The sequence below is a fragment of the Parasteatoda tepidariorum genome, chromosome 4 (genome assembly GCF_043381705.1).
Source record: "Parasteatoda tepidariorum isolate YZ-2023 chromosome 4, CAS_Ptep_4.0, whole genome shotgun sequence".
In the NCBI taxonomy this organism is placed as follows: Eukaryota; Metazoa; Arthropoda; class Arachnida; order Araneae; family Theridiidae; genus Parasteatoda; species Parasteatoda tepidariorum.
The window spans coordinates 66497899-66519466 of NC_092207.1; the positions used below are offsets into that span (position 1 = coordinate 66497899).

A 21568-nucleotide genomic window follows, 5' to 3' on the forward strand; every position below is an offset into this window, starting at 1 on the left:
TATATATATATATATATAGTTAGCTCCTAAAAATTGATTCCCAGTCATATCACATTTTTGTAGAGCTCTAGACTTGTATTATGAAGCGAAAAGTTGTACATCAAAAACTTGGATAGAAGATATATAGAGATATTTTTCTACATTTATTTTATGTGCATACTTATTTCCTTCTCAATAAAGCTCGAAATAAAATTTATCGTTTGACAGTCATAACTCTCACTTATGAAAACACAAATCGCTGTGCCTTTTTCCAAATGTTGAAAGAGCGGAAGTGAAGAGAGGTAACGTTGGACGAGAAATTCGATTTCGATAACGAAGTTAATGCTAGAAGCGACATTCGATCAATGGCTGATCGAAGAACTCTTTTTTGTTCGACCCAGAAAATTCCATGACAGGCACTGACAGCATTTGTCAGAAAATGACTTTTACCACTTCGATCGCTTTCGCAACCCCTTTGACCATGGTCATTTGAAGATTCGATTTGTTTTCTGATGTTCGCTGCATCACGTTGAACAAATCAGATTTCTTTTTATTTTAGGTATGGTCGTCGAAGAAGAAAGTATTTTAGTTTCATAAAAAATATTACATTTATTACTATTACATAAAAATATTACATTTATTTATTACTCTTTTTCAATTTCAATCCTTGTTTTTACAACCATGATAACAGTATTTTTTTAAATTTTATTATTAAGACAAATATGATGCATTTGCTTTTCTGTCTAGAAAATATATTCATGAAATCCTAAATATCTTATGCGCCCACTAATTCCATTTGAAGAACAAATTTTACTTTTTCAGGAAACTGCATTTGTTTATTTATTTATTCAAAATCAATTTTTATAAGGGTATGAAAATTTCAAATTGGATTTTTCTTGTTTACATTTGTTAACAAACATTTTTAGTAATAAAGTGTGACTGAAGGGAATGAAGAAGAAAAGATAAAGTCTTTGATAAAGTGTTTTTGTGTTATATTTGGTAACTTACTGTTTCATAAAGTCGTTTTTAATGTATTGTTTAAGTTATAACATATGATTCCTCTCAAGTTTGATGTTTTTCTTGATGATCTTGTTTTCTTTTCTTCTAGATATACTTTTATTTCTTTGTAGGCAGAAGGTAAAAATGAAGGCAAACTAATTCTTGATGTAATAAAAAGCACAGTTATTATTATTACTCAGACTAATTCTAGATGCAATTAAAAAACATACTTTTTTTTACTGCTCAGACTAATTCTTTATACATTTAAAAAGCATAGTTATTACTATTACTCAGACTAATTCTTGATGCAATATAGAACATAGTTATTATTACTCAGACTAATTCTTGATGCAATAAAAAAACATAATTATTATTATTACTCAGACTAATTCTTGATGCAGTAAAAAGCATAGTCTTTATTATTACTCAAATTAATTCTTGATGCAGTAAAAAAACATAGCTATTATTATTAATCAGACTAATTCTTGATGCATAAAAAAGTACAGTTATTATTATTATTCAGAATAATTCTTGATACAAAAAACAAGCATAGTTATTGCAGTTATTATTTTGTGTACTATATGACAAAGATCCTCTTTACTTAGGACTTAGAGAAAAAGTAGGAGAATCATGTCTGTAAAATTCCTAGAGAGAAGGAGAAGAAATTTTTTGACAAGGATATTTTAAGATAGTTTTGCAATTTTTTGAGAAATATGCTTAAAACAAAACCAGAAGAAAAATCTGAAAAAGTTCATTAAAAATGTAAAAGAGCAGGAAAAACTTTTTAAATTTAATAACTTAGGATTTATGATTTTGAAATTAAATTATAGTGTAGAATCTTCGAAATTGAAAGAGACATATACAATTAAGTCATAATGTCAATTTAAGAAAAATGGTGAAGGAAGTCACTATATTCTATACCATTGAAAGTTAGAATAGCATTAAATTTAACATATTTAAAGAGCAGATTTTGGTATGACTTTTTTAAAGGATATTTCTTTTTTTAAGTTAAACTATTTTTAAAAGTGAATTGTTTTTTCAACGTCAACCTAAAAGAACGAGTAAATAAAATTAAAGCTTCGTAGTTGTTCAAAGGGTAAAATAAATAAAGCCAAAAAAACCTGTGTTCATTATACTCAGCTGATTCTTCATTAAGAAAATAAAGTTGTTGAAATTTTCCGAGTCTTAAAAAAATCCTCTTTGAAGTTCTGTTTTAAAAATGAAGATCTTTTATTAAAAAAGTTCAGTTGTTAGCTCTGTTGAAACTAAAAAATTGCATTTTTTTTACTAAATGTGTGGTTATAAGAACTATAATTTTCAAAATCAAAATTTCCGGTAAGCCATTGCAATATGGACTGAAAAATTACTAAATCAATGGCTAAAATACGGTATATTTTAGCTTTAATAACGAGAATTATTTTCTTTTGAACCAAAAATGTCATTATCCTGTGGTTAATTTATCAGAATTCTTTCCTCAATGCATAAAAAAACATTGTTAAGCGCAAAAATAAATAAAAATGAAATTAAAAATGGAACGATTTAGAAAAGATACATGTTTCGAAGAATCTTTCACCACACATTTTGCACAATGAATATGTTAACAATTCATTTACTATTTTCCAAAATTTATACATTTTCTTTTTGAATATGACGCTCTTTTTTCGCTCTTGAATATTGAATAATTATCATTTTATTATAATGTTACAATTTTTCTTTTTAATTTTTCTGCTGCTTTTGTTTTTATTATTATCTTTTGACAGGTGCAATTTTTTTTCTCCATAGGCTTGCACTTTTTACCGAAAGCAAGTTTCTTTTTTCCATGCTATCAATAAAATCATCAGTTATTAAACTAAACTGAGTATACCAATTTTATTTTTTGCTCCAAGCAATATTTTTTTCAGATTTAATTAAGTAAAAAACTAAGAGTTAGATAAAATAAAAATGCCAAGTTTACAAGCTGTGATTTATTTATTAATTTTTCAAATGAAGCTCGTTTAGACTTTGAAATGTTTTTTTTTAAATTATTAAGATTGCTTTTCCATGATGTTAAATTATCAGAAAACCTATCATTAGCATTTATTTTTAATTATTTGTTAAAATTTGCTTACAAATTTATTTCATTTACGTATTACTTAGCAATTTAGGACTCAAATATTGAAGAATTTATTTGCAAAATGCTTCAATTCGTATGAAAAGAGAGAAACATGATTCTACTTAAATTGAAATTTAGATTGACTAAAAAAGGAAGACAAATCGATTTTTTTTAAAACTGAATAAAACCTTTTGATTAAAATTCTCAGAAAAAAAACAAGAATAATTATATAGCTTTTATTGCACGTGTAAGTTCAATTTAAACGAAAGTCAATGCAATTTGATGATTAAAATTCTCAGAAAAACAAAAAATAATCAGTTAGTTTTTACAGCATGTGTAAGTTCAATTTAAGGAAAGTCGAAACAATTTCAATGAATTTCCCAGTTAATGAGTTCAATGAATTTCCATGTTAAAAACTTTTTAGTATTTTTCCACTTAAATTGAGTTTTCGGTTGAATTCCTATAAATTTTACTAAATTAATTTTACTAAAATAAATTTTACTAGTCAAAAAATTCAATCATCAGAAATCCGATACTATTTTAATGAGTTCTCTAGTTCCTTCGACTTGAATTTAAATTTAGATTCAATTTTTGAAAATTAAGTTTTTAATATTAAATCCTAAAACTTTAAATTAATGGAACCCGCAATAAAGACGTTTTTAACGTTTTTTAAAGTTATACGTATTACCAAAATACCACGAGTAGTCCTTCAGACTGACAGTGTTATGAAGTCTGCTTCTGTTATGAAGACAGTGTTATGAAGTCTCTGTTATGAAGGAAACAGGACTAAAACCATATCTAATGGGGGAGATTTGAACAAATAACACGATTCTTCTGACTTGAACCAGTCCAAAAACTGTTATCCCTGCACCCCTACTTGAAGAAACGTAACTTTGTAATCACAGTAACTGCCATCACGTGAGTCGGTCGTCTGAAGATTTATATNATGTTGAATTTCAAGAAATGTATAATTTCAGAGGGGGTTTTGCTATTCCAACGCTCCTGCATGCACTCACACTACTGCCAGAGTCCCCCTTTTTAAAAACTAATTATCTGCCTTCAGCAAACACAAGTAATAATAACTCTAAATATTGAAAGGCAACTCTCTTGACAGTTTTAATCTCTCAATAAAACTCTTCAAAATTTAATTATCAAACCTCGAACAACTAAAATCTCAAATTCGGATGCAATAAATCTCTACTGAGTTGGGTAGTTATTAAACACACTTCTCGTTTGCGTTTAAAAACAACGGTTGAAATCAAAAGTAGAAAAATTTGTTAGAGGTAAAAAAAAGAAGACGATTTGCACATTTTGGTGTAACATCGGTATACCTTCATCAGTAGGGCAAATGACAGAGATGGCAAAACGTAGAGGATGTAATTCAACAAAAGTTAAGCCACACTATTGAAATAAAGTTCAAGAGTAATAATATTAAATTGTCAGTAAAATAAAAAATTAGTTAAAAAATATAATGAAAGATCTATCGTAAGTTTATAAAATTTCAAGAGAATACAGACTTGCGTACGCCAGGCAAACTATAAAAGCACTCAGATGCTGTCACAAATCAAAATTGGATCAAAAACTTATCCATCATAAAATTCTCTGAAGAAAGTATGTCGTAAAGCTGGGAAGGACACAAGTTCGATATATCCTCACCTATTAATCATGAATGAATTTCATATGTTGACTTTGATTGATCATTCTATAGTCATCCATCTATAGTATAACATGAATTCTATAGTTAGATACCTTACCATTATTTTTACACATTTGAAAGTTCTTAATTCTTAAAATTTTACTGTCGATTTAATTTTATTACACTTTAAATGTATCTGAATAGTGTGACGTAATCTCCAATAAATTATATCTCTCAGTATTTCTATCCCCGCCATTTGCTTAATGATGTTTAATGATGAATCTATGCGACCCAGAAATGTTTTTGAAGTTTCATTATTTTTAATTTTATATATCATTTTTTGTTAATTTCAATTTTATCACAAGGAATCACTTTGGTTATTTTATCTATTCTCTTTTACTAATTTAACAGAAGTCACTGTGCAACTATATAAACATCTTAATTGTCTCACATCCAGTCTATCAAGAATAAACAATAGTTCAAAAATGGAGCGTCATCTTACAAACCCAAGTCATAATAGATAAATTAAACTAGAAAATGATAAAGTGGATTCCAAGGGTTTTATCATGCTTTACATTAATTTCTTATTAATTTAAAATATTGAACATATACATATATTGTGCGAAACATTTACGAGAAAAATTAATTCATGTTTTGCAAGAATACAATTAAAAATTTAAGCATTTGGTGCTTTGATATTTAGAGAATCCTTCAAATCCATAAGATAACCAACAATTTCATACCTATCTCCGTTATTTCCTAAAAATCTTACGTAAGAAAAGTTTGAATCTTTATTTTAAATGTATTTGCTTGATTTTGAATGTAAGCATATTTAATTAATGATACACGAAATTAAAGAAAAATATATCTAGTTGGTTTTTTTTTCAGTTGCAAATATGCGATGCGTGACCCTTCAGTTGGACGTCAAACGATCCCTACATTATCTAGCATTACATTGTCAATGGGTCCAGTTCTTAATGCTGTACAAATGCGTTTAAATTATTTTAGTTTTTTCGGTATCGATGGTTCATAAACAGCGCCTATGACGTAACACCATTACAAGAAATAAATGGTGTAAAGTGGGGAGTTTTTGGCGGCCATGTGATTTAGAGTTGGCCACCTGTCAAACTCTCGTCCAATATAGTATTCATGAACCAGTCATGCAAAAAACAATGTAAAAATTTAAAAAATGCACTCGTTCAGCATTAAAAACCTCTTACAGTGTAAAACTACCAAATGCTTCAAAGAAATTTGATTTAGTTTAGATGTCTATCGTGTAACAAAAAGATGATGATCCGTTTTGTTCATGTATCGTTTACTGTAATGAGTATGATAGTTTCGAAAATGCACAGTAAAATTTCTGATCAAATTGCGGTATATAGTACCAGCACTTAATGTGTATGATCCGTAAAATTCATTTTTACCGTAATATATTATACGGTAATTTACACAGCAATATTCATTTATTTAGAGTGATTCAGGGACTTTACTGTAGAATACTATAAAAATTACGGTAAATCAGATATTTTAAACGGATTTTACGGGAAAATGTACCGGCCTCCTGAGTGCGGGTCCTTTTCTTGTTGTATTTTTTAAGGTACTTCAAACCCGGTTGCTGATTTCTTACCAACCCTGTAAAATAGTTTGCTATATAAAAACTAAATGCCGAAGAAGCTATATGTTTGCAGTCATAAAGATTTTCTTTATAGTCTTTTTTAACGATATGGTAATAAAAGAAATAAAATTACACAGCTGTTCCTTACGGAAAAAGACATCTTTTGTAAAGAAATAACTTCGATTATTCTGCAATTAAATGAGGACAAAAATAAATGATTTCTTAGAAAAAAAAGTAGCAAAATCTTCTAATTTCTGAATCAGGACGTACGTTATTCATAAGTTGGAAGATGCTTAATCAAAGAAAAAAAAAAGAAGGAAAATAGAAGAAAAAATTACACATCTATAAAAGATGAAGTTAAGGGGAGAAAAGTAGCAGATGTCAACACATCTTTCTCAAAACTTATTTCTGACAACTTGTTCATAGAAAAACAAAATAATATCAAAATTTTTCCATAAGATAGCCCCTGGAATTGATAGTCAACTGGAAGGTGAATGATATAGAAATAAGAAAAAGAATATATGACTTTGTTTGAAACGTTTATATATTATATTTGAAACTGGTTCAAGCTCAGTCAACTGAATGAAAATAAAACTAATTTTCAAACTTAACCAAAATAAAACTGGTGTAACTTTTATTCTCATTTCAAAATATTTTTCTTTAATTTTTACCGTAACAGTTTTGATTGAACTTTCTCTACAAGAAATGAGTGGTCTTTGAAACTGTCTTATAGTTCTTTTTTATTTATTTGCTTGATTTTAGTAATTAAAGTACAAACCATATTGACTAGATACTAATTGACACACGACGTAAAAAAAATTCTGGTAAAATTGTTCTGTATATTAACCCTCCGCGTTCGGCTCAGTTTTTATACTTTCCGGTCCTGAAATGATTATTATGATTTTTAAGTCACTTTTAGTTTAGTATTTTTCATTTTAAGTAATTTTTTCACCACTAAATATCAAAAATTATAAGTATGATATGAAATGCAACGTTAAAGCATCAAACTACTGGTTACTATATTAAAAAGTAGGCGTTACTATCTTCCTTCAACGAATTTTTCTATATAATTTACGAAATTCCCGAACCCTCTAGTGCCACCTAGTAGCGAAAATAAGCATCAGATGATGGTTTTGAATGATGATGTACACGGGGAAATGGCGGGATACGTATTGAAATCAGGGAGAAAATTTCTTCGCCCGCGATTTTCACGTGACCCGTAGTGGGGGACGAAACAGATATCCCGCTCAAATCGCGGGAGCCGTACGCGGAGGGTTAACCACATTTTTGGTGAAAAAAATTATAATATGCGGTATTTAAATCATTCATTTGGTATATTTTCCGTTCATATAGTAATCTACCATGCTCATATGGTAATTTACCGAAAATTCTGGTTTCAAAACTATAGTTCGTATTATTACATATTACGCAAAAAAATACAAAATTTAAAAGTTAATTAAACCGAATGAATGGTTTTAATGCCCGGGTCTAAGGCATAATAAAACAATATACTATTTTACCATATATATCAAATTTTATTGCATATTATAAAACGATATTTTCCTGGTAATTTTACCGAAATCGTACCAAAGCTCTTCGGTAAAAGTTTTCGAGTTTTTTGGTATTCCCATAGAGTCAGAAACATTATAAATTTTACCGAAATCTAGTAACTTTGACCATACTTTTTTCTCAACTTTCTAACCATTTCGTATTTCCCTATGAATAAAGTCATTCGTGTGTAAAGTGTTGAGGTTAGTCTTAAAACAAACTAGGTCTAAATATTTTTCTGTTTCAAGACGGCTTGATTATGAATTACCAATTTAAAATTTAAAAAAAAATTAAATAAAAATAATAGGGGAACGTAAAAAAAGATAAAGTGTTACTCGTGCCATAAAACATGATTTAACAGCAATATTTGCGTGATAACACCTAATTAACATGCAATATAAATCGCCTCTAGTGGAAATTTGAAAGCTTATAAAAAAATATACAGTTACAAGAACAATAAAATGTTGGCAGTCATACTGAGCCACATTTATTAATAATAACTAAGACTCTCATTATTAATAAACTAAATATGTTGTTTATCGTTTTATTTGACGAATACACATTCATTTATGAACAAATGTTTAACTTGATGCTCTAAACTTTCTCCGTTATTGGTAACCTTGGTTCTATTTTTCTTTATTTTATTTTTCACTCAGCACTTTAACATGAAGTGCTCAAAATCTTATATATAATAAGACACTCAAGCACTACATGTTAATTTAAGAACCGTGCTCAAAAATAGTTCAAATAAGCGTGCAAAATTTGATATACGTCCTGTTTTGATATTAATTTATTATTTATTTAGTCTTCTAACCACCAAAATTGCCAACCAATATAGATAACAAATTAACCGCAAAAAAAGGAACCTATAGTGACTCTTGTTTCAAAATTACCAGTAACGAAATCTTATATTGCAACTAAAACTGGATGAATACAAAATAACGCTTAGTATTAAAAACATTTTGTTATTAATAGAGTTAATTTTGAAATTATGTTATTTTCAAAATCGTTTATACAAGTTCTAAAAGCTCAAAACTCATTTTTCGAAAAAAAATATCTGGTTTTTCAATCCCAAAACCTTATGAGTTTTTCAACTTTTAGAAACAAAACGAAATGTTTCCAGGCAGAATATTTTCAGTAATTTTTCAGTTGACATTCAATACTAGTTTACAAAATGACATTCAATACTAGTTCACAAAATATAATTGAAAAACATTCAATAGATACTAGTTTAAAAAGTATAATTGAAAAACATTCAATACTAGTTTGCAAAATATAATTGAAAAGCATTCAATACAAATCAGACATCTTTTTAGAGCTAGTTTAAAACAATATTGAATAATGCCGACTTTTAGCACTAATTCAGAAAATATGAATGAAAATTTAATATAAGGTTTTTATTTGCTAAATTAAAACTTGTTAAAGTAGAATGTTTTTATACATTTTCTTACAACAGTAAACAAACTCTTATATGCAATAACATTAAAAAACGCATTTTCTTTTATTTCAAAGACACAAATCAGTTGTAATTACATGTTTCGAACCCTTTATTATTATGTTTAAAAGCATTATTGTCTTTCCACATATCATTCTTTCCAGAGAGATCCTCCCCATTCGCTTGCGGAAAAATTCCTGGGGAGTCTTGGAATCATTGAGATGAAAACACGCTTTTCCTTTTCTAAAATATTTCGTGCAGACTAGTGTTTTGCAGTAAAACGAAAATAATGTTTATTTCTCCAACCGTAAAAAAGGAATTAAAGTAATCATAAAAAAAACTTTTTCTTCCACTTTGTCATTTTGTAACACATAACTGCATTTCAGAGAAATACAGGAGATGTTTCTTTTCAGAACTCAGAAGAAATTTTTAAGGGCATTTAGTGTAGCAAAACATTACTGAGAATGTTTGGCTATAAAGAAAAGAAACTAAAACTTTTTAAGGACTTTATTCATTTAAAAAGCTTTAAATGAACTTTATGATTATCGGAATATAAATTCAGAAAGACAGAAATCATTCAAATTTCTAATGTTCATAACTTCTTTACTTAACTTCATTTATTTTTAATTTCTGCGAGCGCTTTAACAAATTAAGTCACAATATTTTTTCTGTTTCATAATGCCATTCTTTAAATTATTCGTCATGAATTGTTGTAAGTTTCAAAACATTATAAAAAATACAACAAAAAAATATCTGAAATAAAAAAGAAGTGTGCACAGTGATAAAAAAGAATTATTTTCCCAGAAATATGCGTATACCTCTTTTTATTTACAAAAATAGAAACTTTTCATTTTATTTTTTATTTTCTTACTTACAGGCATTAGTAAATAATTCTCCCATCATTTATGGCATATAATTTCATTTAAAATTGGTATTTTTTACGTTTCTATTTTATTTCTGTTATTTTCTAATTTTTGTGATGTAGTACTATAAATCGTGATGCACACTGCGCAAAATAAAAGACAGACCACCCTGAATAAATTTGGATCTAATGGTTGGATCTTCGCATTTGAAGACTCAATCGTAATGATTTAAGGGGTTGACCTCAAATATGCTAATTAATTAGTGCAAACGGACGCAAATCAGACACAAAAATATACTTTCTCTGAATAAACATGCCCTTTTTCAACAGAATCTGATTTTTGAATCACCAAAATATAGGGGGTAGCCGCAATCTGGGAGATATCGTTCCCATAGTTTAGTCAGGAGGGAGGTCAAGTGAATGGACCCTTTAATATTAATTTTATTTTTTGCGTACTTCGCCATATCTCAAGCACTTTTTACGCGAATATTTTTGAACACAATTATAAAATTCGTTTATCCAAAGATAATGTCATGCAAAAGATAGGTTTTAGTAAAGATTTATTATTTTATTTAATGATGGTCGAAAAAGTTTTGAAATGAAAGGTACACAATTTGACACATCAATTTAAGGAATGCAATTTCATATGACAAAATGCAAAGAGTAAGCGAATTCGGTCGAATAGTACCGGAGAAATCGAATTTTAAAAATATGAATTCTTTAAATTTTGATGTCACAGGAACTATTTGACTAATTACACTCAAATTTTGTATTTTGGTGTTTTTAAATAGAACAAAAAAATTTATATCGTACAGAACAAATTTTAAGACTATTATTAAATAAAATAATAACTATGCATGAAACTTTTTGTTTTACATGGAATTATCTATAAATAAACAAATTTTATAATTGTGAGAAAAAAAATTCACTTATCTTAGAAAATTCAAGCAAAGTTTAAGAAGCAAAAAATAAAATTATCATTTAGGGGTCCAAAATTTAGCTCTCCTGACAAAACTGGGGTTGCCTTTTCCATAGGGAAATTTTGCTTCTTATTTGCTACTAAGAAAATGTCGTCTGACTTTGCTAATGATTATGATAGAACTAAATGCCTGATATTTTCAGGCTCCCGCTAGAGGGAGTACTGAAGCGTTGCAATCGCGAATTGTTTTCCTACATTTATTTTTGCTTCCCTACTTTAAACGTAAAAATTGCCTGTACTGTTATTATTACGTTTTTTATTTTGTTCGATTTCTGATTTAGAATTTAGGAGGATTGTTTTTATTCTTATTATTATTAGAATAATTCTAATTTTACTCTAAATTTTAAGATAAAGTGATTTAAATCGGTGTATGATTTTATTAACCGCTTTGAATTACGGTTAAAGATATACTTTAAATGATTTATGACTTAATTTTTGGCTTCATGCAAACAAAGTAGATTCGTGTTATAATTTTCCGAGTCTTCAATATTTGAATATTTGCACTATAAAAAAAAATTAATTTGTTCGGAATTACTCCTCATATTTAACGGTTTAAAGTCGTTTTGTTGACGATACGGTTTTTCTTCGTTTTTCATCTTAATCACAACCGAATGAAAACCGTCAGTTGAAATTCTACTTTTTGCCACGCAATTTTGCGTTCCGTATTATAACTTTACCTTTTTCCCAGTTATTTTGCGATCATTTTTTGTACTTGTTCTTACTCTTCAGCGATTACTTTATGCTGTTTGAACATCATATAAACAAACTGCTATTCGAATTTATTGTCAAGTTGATACAATATTGAAGCGAAATTCTCACTATCACAATTTCCTCATAATAAAACGCTAGAACAGCAGTATATTAGAGGACAGAGCAGGCGTTTTCACTCAATGAATTGTTCCAGTTTCGAATCCCAGCGATGACCGGTCCATACAAATTCTACCGACATAAAATATTAACATGTTGTGCGAGTAAGAATTTACTTCGGAAGGAGTTTCAAAAAGAAAACTTTTTCCCATATGGTAAGAGTCTGTTGAGACAACGAATTTATTTTTATTGCATAAACTTGTGCTTTTCCGGTAAAGATCCAGTCTGATTACGAATTTTCTTCGTACTTTTTACCGAAAAAAGTTATTCTTGCATGGTAAAAAACTATTGAGGCTACGGTTCACTTCGTAAATTTTACGGTTTTGAGCAACTAACCGAACTTCCAGTTCAAAGTGGTTAATTTTTAACAGATTTTCTTACAGTGTACACTGGTTCATTGACATGGAGGTAAAAATAATATCTTATTTGAAGTATCAACAGAGAAAAAACATCTTAAAACCTTATTTAATGCAATTTGACATAATTTATATCAATTATGCAATTTGACATAATTTGAGAACTAGTCATTATACTTGTATGGTGAAAAATTGTTCAGGATACAGTTTACTTCGTAAATTTTACTCTTTTGCATACCTAACCGAGCTACCAGTTTGAAACTGTACATTTTTACTGGGTTTTTTTATAGTGTACACTGGCACAGTGACGTGGAGGTTAAATAATATCTAATTTGAAGTATCAACCGAGAAAAAACATCTTAAAACCTTATTTAATGTAATTTGACATAATTTATATCAATTATGCAATTTGGCATAATTTGAGAACTAGTCATTATACTTGTATGGTGAAAAATTGTTCAGGATACAGTTTACTTCGTAAATTTTACTCCTTTGCATACCTAACCGAGCTACCAGTTTGAAACTGTACATTTTTACCGGATTTTTTTATAGTGTACACTGGCACAGTGACGTGGAGGTTAAATAATATCTAATTTGAAGTATCAATAGAGAAAAAGCATCTTAGATCCTTATTTAATGTATTTTGACATAATTTATATCAGTTATGTAATTTGACACAATAATAATTTGGGAACTAGTCATTATACTTGCGCAATTTAAACCTAAACTTAAAAATTAAATAAAAAATATTTATTTTATGTATAAAGGTATTTTGAAACATGTAGAGTTTGAAATTCTGCATTGAAGCTCTTTACATTGGATAAGTAAATAGCTTTTCTCTTACTTTATACTTNAAAGTTGTTCAGGATACAGTTTACTTCGTAAGTTTTACTCCTTTGCATACCTAACCGAGCTACCAGTTTGAAACTGTACATTTTTACCGGATTTTTTTATAGTGTACACTGGCACAGTGACGTGGAGGTTAAATAATATCTAATTTGAAGTATCAACAGAGAAAAAGCATCTTAGATCCTTATTTAATGTATTTTGACATAATTTATATCAATTATGTAATTTGACACAATAATAATTTGGGAACTAGTCATTATACTTGCGCAATTCAAACCTAAACTTAAAAAATTAAATAAAAAATATTTATTTTATGTATAAAGGTATTTTGAAACATGTAGAGTTTGAAATTCTGCATTGAAGCTCTTTACATTGGATAAGTAAATAGCTTTTTTCTTACTTTATACTTCTTTCAAAAAGCGTGTTTTGCTTTTTTATGCGTTAAGAACCTTCAAAAATAAATAATATTTTTCTTTTTCCAACAACTAGTAAAGAAAAATGGGAAAATGTGAGACACGTAGGAGAACTCCATCCACTTTGTTACCATTTTCTAACACATAATAACTTATTTTTTACAGAAAATAAACAAAACGGTTTTTTTCTTTCTTTTGCCAAGACTTCCGCCACCCAATTCCACTGAATTGTAAACATGATGAGAAATCTTTATTCCTTTGAGTTTACAAGCTTCATTTCTTGTCTTAAGCACGCATTCCTACAAATCATCAAAAGCATTTCAATATTTTCTTTAAAGGAGTCAGAGCCTAATGCAAAGTGCTCTAAATAAAAAAAAGGACCACCCTAAATAACTTTTGATCTAATGATCGGATCTTCACGATTTTTTACTCAACTTTAAGGGGTCGAGGGGTGACCTCAGAAAGGCTAATTAATTACTGCAGAGGATATTTTAAGTTACGAAATCAGACACGAAAATGTACTTTCTCTAAATTAACATAACTATTTTTTCCGACGGATTCGAATTTCTGACCCCCTATGTCATAGGGGATAGTCACTATCTGGTAAATATGGTCCATATAGTTTGGTTAGGAGAGGAGTTCAAATTTTGTACCCCTTGATATAAATTTTTCTTTTTGCTTACTTCATGATGTTTCGAGAACTTTTCATGCGGATTAAAACATTTTTGCACGTATATTATAAAACTCGTTAAACTCGATACGCAAAATATAAATTTAGTAAATATTTATTATTTTATTTAATAGCATTTGAGAAGTTTTTGATTTGTAAGGTATAAAATTTTTTACATCATTTTAAGGAATGCAATTTTAAATGGCGAAATACAAAATTTGAGCAAAATCCGTTGAATAGTTCCTGAGAAATCAAAGTTTGAAAAAGTCGTATTTTTGAATTTAATTTCACAAGAATTCAAATTTAAAAATTTAACGACAGATAATTAAGGGCATATAATTATCGGCAGAAGAACGGCAGAATATATTAACGACAGTTTCCGCTTAAACGTTATATTTTGCCAAAACTTTTTCGACTGTTACTAAATAAAATAATAAATATTTACTAAAAGTTTTATTTCGCATAAAATGATCTCTGGATAAAAGATTTTTATAATTTTTATTCCAAAATTTTTTAATTCGCTTAAAACATTCTTGAGATGTCCTGAAATGCGCAGAAAATAAAATTAACAAAATTTCGACCCCTCTCCTAACCAAACTATTGGGACCATATTTCTCAGATTGTGGATGCCCCCTGTATTTTTTTTTTGGGGGGGGGAGGTGTCAGAAATCTAAATCATTAAGATTGAGTTTACCATTAAGATCGAGTGCAAGAACACAAAGATCTGATCATTAGATCAAAAGTTATTTAAGATGATCATTTTTTTTTGCACACTGTATACATCAAATTTGTTTTACTGCTGTTAAAAAATATGTACATCAGTATATATGATTAAAATGGAAATAGAAGAGAAAACCGGGCTAAAACAACGGGAAATGAAATTTTTGATGACTTTCAGAATAAATTAAAAGTGTGATTGCAATGCGGATTAGTCAAAAAACCGTTCGTGCAGTGTGAAAAATTCTAGATCAAATTACAATATTATGCACCTGCACTTCGGGTGCATCATCCGTAAAATTCAATTTACCGTAAAATCCATTTTAACATTAAATATTACTTCGTAATTTTTGCATTAATACTTATTTAATTAGAGAGATTTAGTGAATTTACAGTAATTATTACTGTAGAATTACGATATACCACATTTTTTGCTCCGGTGCTTTTTCCCGTAATTTGATCCGAAATTTTTTTCAGTATAGAAGCCAGTAAATTTACAAATTGTAGAAATAATTGCACTATCAGATCAGTAAAAAAATGCATAGCTTTAATAACTTTTGAACTAACAGCACGAATTCAACGAATCAAAATAATTATTAGCCCTAGAGGGAAAAAATGTCCTCTGCAAATATCTTGCCATAACAATTAAGAATCATAACTTTTGATCTAATTATCTTATTAAGTATCATTTCGGAGATGACGGAATATTTAATTTCTAAATATGGAAAACTCGAGATTGTGCCGCAATCAAGAAAGCGTGGATCCATTATTCAAAATAAAAAATAAAAAATTCTAGATCTTCACAACTCATTGCGAGACGAAATTTTGGAGGATTAATAAAGAAAATTATTTGAAAAATTTCGAAATTATTTTTTTTTCAACTTTGTATATAAGTTTTTAATGGCAGGAAATTTTATTAGTAAACTATACATATTATATTGCGTAACTTTTGTGAGCTTAAAGACAAAATCTGAAATTAAAAATTGTAGCTATTCAATCGGTAAGTTGCGATTTTGACAGATGTTTTAAATAGACGAATTACTCTCTCGTTTTTCACTCTCTAATTTTTTTTATTTATAATAAAAAAAAAAATTTCGTCATTTAAGGGCAAAAAAATGAAATCTTAAAACTAAGCATTTTATTAATATAATATGCGGTACTGTGAATCTAATAATTATATAAAGAATTGATGACTTCGATTATACACTTATTTTTACTTTACAAATTGCCAACAGAGAAATTAAATTATCTATATCTGTTGCAAGTTAAGAAGAACCATTTTTAATATGAAAAGAGCCTGTTTGCATATAAATGCACGTTAAATAGATGCCTAACTCTCAGCTTAAACGCATATCAACATCGCCAACTCTTGAAACAAAATTGCACAGCCTGTTTTTGCTTGCTTTCTTATTATCAACTGTGATCAATTTAAAAGTAATAAGAAATAATAAAAATTGTATCTAAAAATCGTAATATATAAACGTCTTTCTGCTCGCATTTAAAGAAACTGACTAAGAATAATGAATATTGTTCTTGCAGACGATTTTTCTTCTATAACGAAACAAAAGTAAAATTTAATTTGTTAAGTAAAATGTGACACCTTACTGTATATGTTAATGATAATTTGGTAAAAAAAAAGAGGAACATAATTCTGGTATTAAAAATTAAAATATTCATATGGGGATTTCTCCGTTTATATGATAACGGTTTATCAGAAATTCTGGATTTCAAAATAATAGTTCTTATTTCCGTATGTTTAGTAAAATATACAAAATTGAAAAGTAAATTTGAACAAATTATTGGTTTTTATGCTTCCCTATAAAGTATCGTGATAAAAGTACTAAATTTTACAATATTTACTAAATCTTATCGCATATTATAAAAATATTTTATTGTTAATTTTATCAAAATCATTACTTAAGTGCTGAGGAGCTTTGATCGAAAAATTACCGAACTTTTTGATGTTCCCATAGAGCCTGAAACAGTAAATTTTACCATATTTTGATATTTTTAACCACGTTTTATTCCCGGTGTTTTTTCTGCAAGAGAGACCTAAAGCAATATTTCCTATATGAATTTCCAAATACTGTTTCCATAGGTAAGATATCTTAAAACGTAATGAAATTGCCTTATTTTTAAAAGTTTGTGAAAAAGCCTAATTATCGATGCCGTATTACCTATGTTTAAAAAGTTGAAAATTCATGTTTTTAATTAAGAACTATAACATTAAGTGTTTTTATAGCTTGGTTTCGAAACTGCACAAAAATATTAAAGGTTTTTCTCCCCCAAAATGACTAAATTTTGTATTTTTAGCCATACTCTTTCGTTGACACCACATAAAAAAATAGAACCTAACCTCAATATGTCCTTTAAAAACGAATGTTCTTTCTTTTTCTGTGTAATGTTCATAATAATCCCTTCTCTCTTCACGATTCAGTAGTTTTTCATCCTTTTTATTTCAGATGGATGACGCAAAAAAAGGGATGCTGGATAAGGCTGTCACCATGGTTACCAACTTCATTTTAATGCCAGTCATCAAAGATTTACAACAAACATGAATAGAGGCGAGCAAATTTTTATCATCGAATGGGGAGCCCTTCAGAGTGTGATCGTAGAAATTATACTCTCATCGTATTGGCTCGCAATCAGAGAAAAAAAAATGTTTCTGTTTTCAATTTGAGAGATTTAGTTTCTTAAGTACCATATAAATATTGAAAATTGAGATGTATTCTACAAAAGCCGGCATCCGTTGCGACTATTTTTACTCCCTTAACGATTCGTTTAAAGAAAAGAGTTGGCTTAAAGCATTGGATTATCTCGAATAATGCTGTCGATCAGACACTCAATCGCTATTGAGCCGTCAAAGGTTAAATTAAAATTCAAGCTGGAAATATAGTGGTTTGAACATGCAGTCAAAGTGCTTTTAATACTTTAAGCTGTCTATGAAAGTTATAAACTAAGATACACAACAAAAAGGAAAAAGTTCTATTTATTAAAAGTAAAACATCTTAAAGAAAGGCTCATATGAAGTAAAAAGTTTAAAAATAACTCATCCGAGCTGATCTGTATCGTTATCTGAATGCAGTAAAAAGGTCACTTATTGTTTAAAACAAAAATATTCCACATGAATATTACGAAATATTTCTGGCCAAGAACAAATATGCTTCCAATGTAAATACGTTCATTAAATACGAGAAGCAAAACATTCGGAATCAAAAGCAAAATAATTTTATAGTACAGTTATGAGGCATTAAATTAAACAAAGTCTGGTTACAAATGATTGAATACTTCAGAGCAATTTTCCATTGAGATTTATCCTAATGCTATGAAAATATTTTCTCATTTACTCTGGGATTAATGACAGAAATAATTTTCTTTATTGATTAAGTATTTCTTTCAATATTTTAGTTTCTTTTTATATGTTACTAAACAAAAGAAATAGTATTTATTTATTCCATTAAATCTGGATCTACTTTACGTTAACTATTGGATACTGCTGTTATTATACTTTCTAGATAAGTTCGTTTGAAGATATTGATCTTAAATAATGGAAACTAAGAACAATGATTCTACTCAAGATGTATCAGAATGCCAAATTTCAACAAACTCTGAATCTAACTTAAACTGCCAATTAGCCTCGAAATCGAACGTTATATCGAACAAAAGGAAAACTCCAAGATACCTCCGGAACGCATCTATCAAGCTACTAACCCATCCAGTAGACAAGAACATCGCATGGAGCTTCATCCTGTCTGTTATATTCGCCGCCATATCAGTCCTCACTGGTTTTCCAACAGTCATCATGCTGACATGGTTCTTAGGTATTGCTTTAGGACTAAGAATTGTATTTGCTCGCTGTTGTGCTTACAGAGGAGCTTCCAGGGCTGGCGATGTTGAGAATCAAAGGCAATTTCAGAGCAGACAACCTTCCTGCCTCAGAGCGGAAAACTTTGTCCGACCACCTGAAGCCCTTTGGCTTCACGATTCGAGCTTCAATCTTCACGTAGCCCATTGCTTGTTCTTTCTAGACTCTGGATTCACCTGCTCCAAACTCAGAGAATTGCTGATGACGCGAATCCTCAGCAAAACTACGGATCGCGGTGGAAGAGCTTTCCCAAGGTTTCTCCAGAAAGTTGTTCCGGTTTGTAGCGGCTATTGCTGGATCGATGATGAGGATTTCTCTATAGAAAATCATGTCTTCGAAGAAAAGAAGGAAATTAATTCTTCTGATGAACTGGAAGAACATATTAGCAACCTCATGAATCAGCCTCTGCCTTCGTCTCGGCCTCTATGGGAAATTAGAGTAATCAAAGATTACGGAAAATCTAAAGATACTGTACTGGTTCTGAGGATTCATCAGGCCATCAGTGACGGGATCACTTTAGTAGTAATTTTAGGAAACCACCTTTGTGACAACCAAAAATTACTCCGGTTGAAATCCCGTTTTGGTTATAACACTTTTTTCTTGAACTTATTCCGAGCATTTTTTGTGGCTCCACTAACATTCCTAGGTTGGTTGATTTTCAAAAGGAGAGATTACAACTATTTTAATCGTCATCATAAACCACAGAGCAGAGTTGTAGCATGGTCTCATAACATTCGATTTTCTAAAGTGCTACGTATTAAGCAGGTAATGCGGTGCAGTTTGAATGATGTTTTTGTTTCCGCAGTTTCAGGAGCCGTCAGAGCTTATTTTGCAAAAAATGGAATAAATAATCCGCCAAATGTAACGGTAAGTTTATTTTTATATTCCACCTAATAATATTTTTGCAAAACTGTCTTTTCCAATCATCTGACAATTTTAATTGCTATTTATTAATTATTATAATTTTGACCTCGATGGCCGAATAAATAGTGAGAATGCATTTCTTTAAATTCTCTATTTGGCTTTATTTTCTTCAGTAGTCTAACGATTATGATTAGTTAATAAAATAAACAGCAGCTTTTAGTTTTTAAATTTTCATTGTGCTATCTTTCAATAAAAAGCGTAAATCAAATGTTTATATTTTGAAATATACTTAACATTCAAAATAAAACCTTTTTAAATTGTTCATTCCCTCACACATTAAAGCTATGAAAATACTTGTCAATGTGAATAATAGATAGAAAGAGAAACTTAGCTTAAGGAATCGTGACACTTTTTTTTCATCATTTAAAGTTTAAAAGAACAATCACGACACTTTATCAATAGTTTTAAAAATGTATTACGTAAAAAATAGATGATGATACATCTTTTATTTTCGTGTCAATTTATGTAGAGGTTTTTGTGCCAGCTTTCACGGCAAGTGAAAGCAAACAATAACTTATTAAGTGTTAAACCTTTTTATTTATGTAAAATATGAACGTAAAAATTTAAATCTATTAATGATGCAAACAGAATGAAGTTAGCAATAGAAGATATTATTTTGTTTAATTTTTCTTATGTATTAATGCATACTTTATGTGTGTATTGTATTATATCAGCACTAGACTTTACACATAGGCTTCATAAAGTTTTCCGTAATTAAAAATGCAAAAGCTAAATGATAATCTGAAAAGAAATTAAAAATTTCTATGCAGCTTGTTTTATGGAAAATATAATCTTATTTTTTTTTCCTTTCTTTTGGAGTAAGATCATAATGAACAGGGAAAACGGGACAATTTTAGTAAATGTTAATCCAGCATAATGTCACGTTAAAAGTAACATAATTTCGTTCTTAATGTCGAGGTAACAGGTTTTGGTTACCTTTGGCTACCTATGTTTAGTTATTAAAAGATGACAATTTGGAAATGAACATTTTTTAACTCACTAATGATTTTTTTTTCGTTAACAATAAATAATATAAACCAGAATATAAGTCAGAAAATATAAATCTGTATAATTTAGAGTGAAAGAAGCATAATTAACTATTTTTTGAGCGATTTATAATGTCTCAAGATTTTAGTTGTCAAAACATCAATCTTGAATAAATTAGAATATTATCTAATTTAGACGTTATTATTCCCAGTATGATTTTAGATAATTAGATAAAATTGCATTATTTTGCACATTTTGCAAATTGTTAGCCTAAATAATATTTCTATGGTTGGGTCACGAGTCTACTCATATCATATATCACCCAACCAAGGCTATGTTCCTAGACCCGTTTTTCAGGGCTATATTTATTAGCGGCCTTGGTAAGAATGCTACGCAAGTTTGACAACTGTCAGACAAAGGTCCGACGACGTGGATAGCGTCTGAGCTGGTATCTCTCTCTTCAAACACCTCGCTTACTGTCACGGTGCGCTTACTGTCAATAATTACAAAATAATTGAGACGGCCCAACAAAAGAGCAGGCCCAATTTTATCACTCTTCCTCTAATTCAGTGTTTCCCAAACTGTGGTACGCGTACCCCCAGGGGTACGGGAATAGTTTAGTGGGGGTACGCGTTCTTATGCGAAATATCTTGCAAGAAACGAAAATTTCAAAAAAGTTTATTTAAAAACAAAGCTAGCCACGAAAATGTACGATTGCGTATTTTTCTGTTGGCTATTTTTTGCGAAGTTAACAGCTGATAATTAGTGGTGTCAA

General features: G+C 29.2%; 1 protein-coding gene across 1 annotated transcript in view; it reads left to right on the forward strand.

Annotated features, from left to right (window-relative positions):
• The window catches only part of LOC107441252 (putative diacyglycerol O-acyltransferase MT3172), a 169977-nt gene that overhangs the window by 45914 nt on the left and 102495 nt on the right, over nucleotides 1-21568 (forward strand). The window contains exon 2 of the mRNA XM_071179990.1: nucleotides 17480-19749. Coding sequence (XP_071036091.1) covers nucleotides 18565-19749 — 1185 coding nt within the window. The 5' untranslated portion in view covers nucleotides 17480-18564. The remainder of the gene's footprint in view (nucleotides 1-17479; nucleotides 19750-21568) is intronic.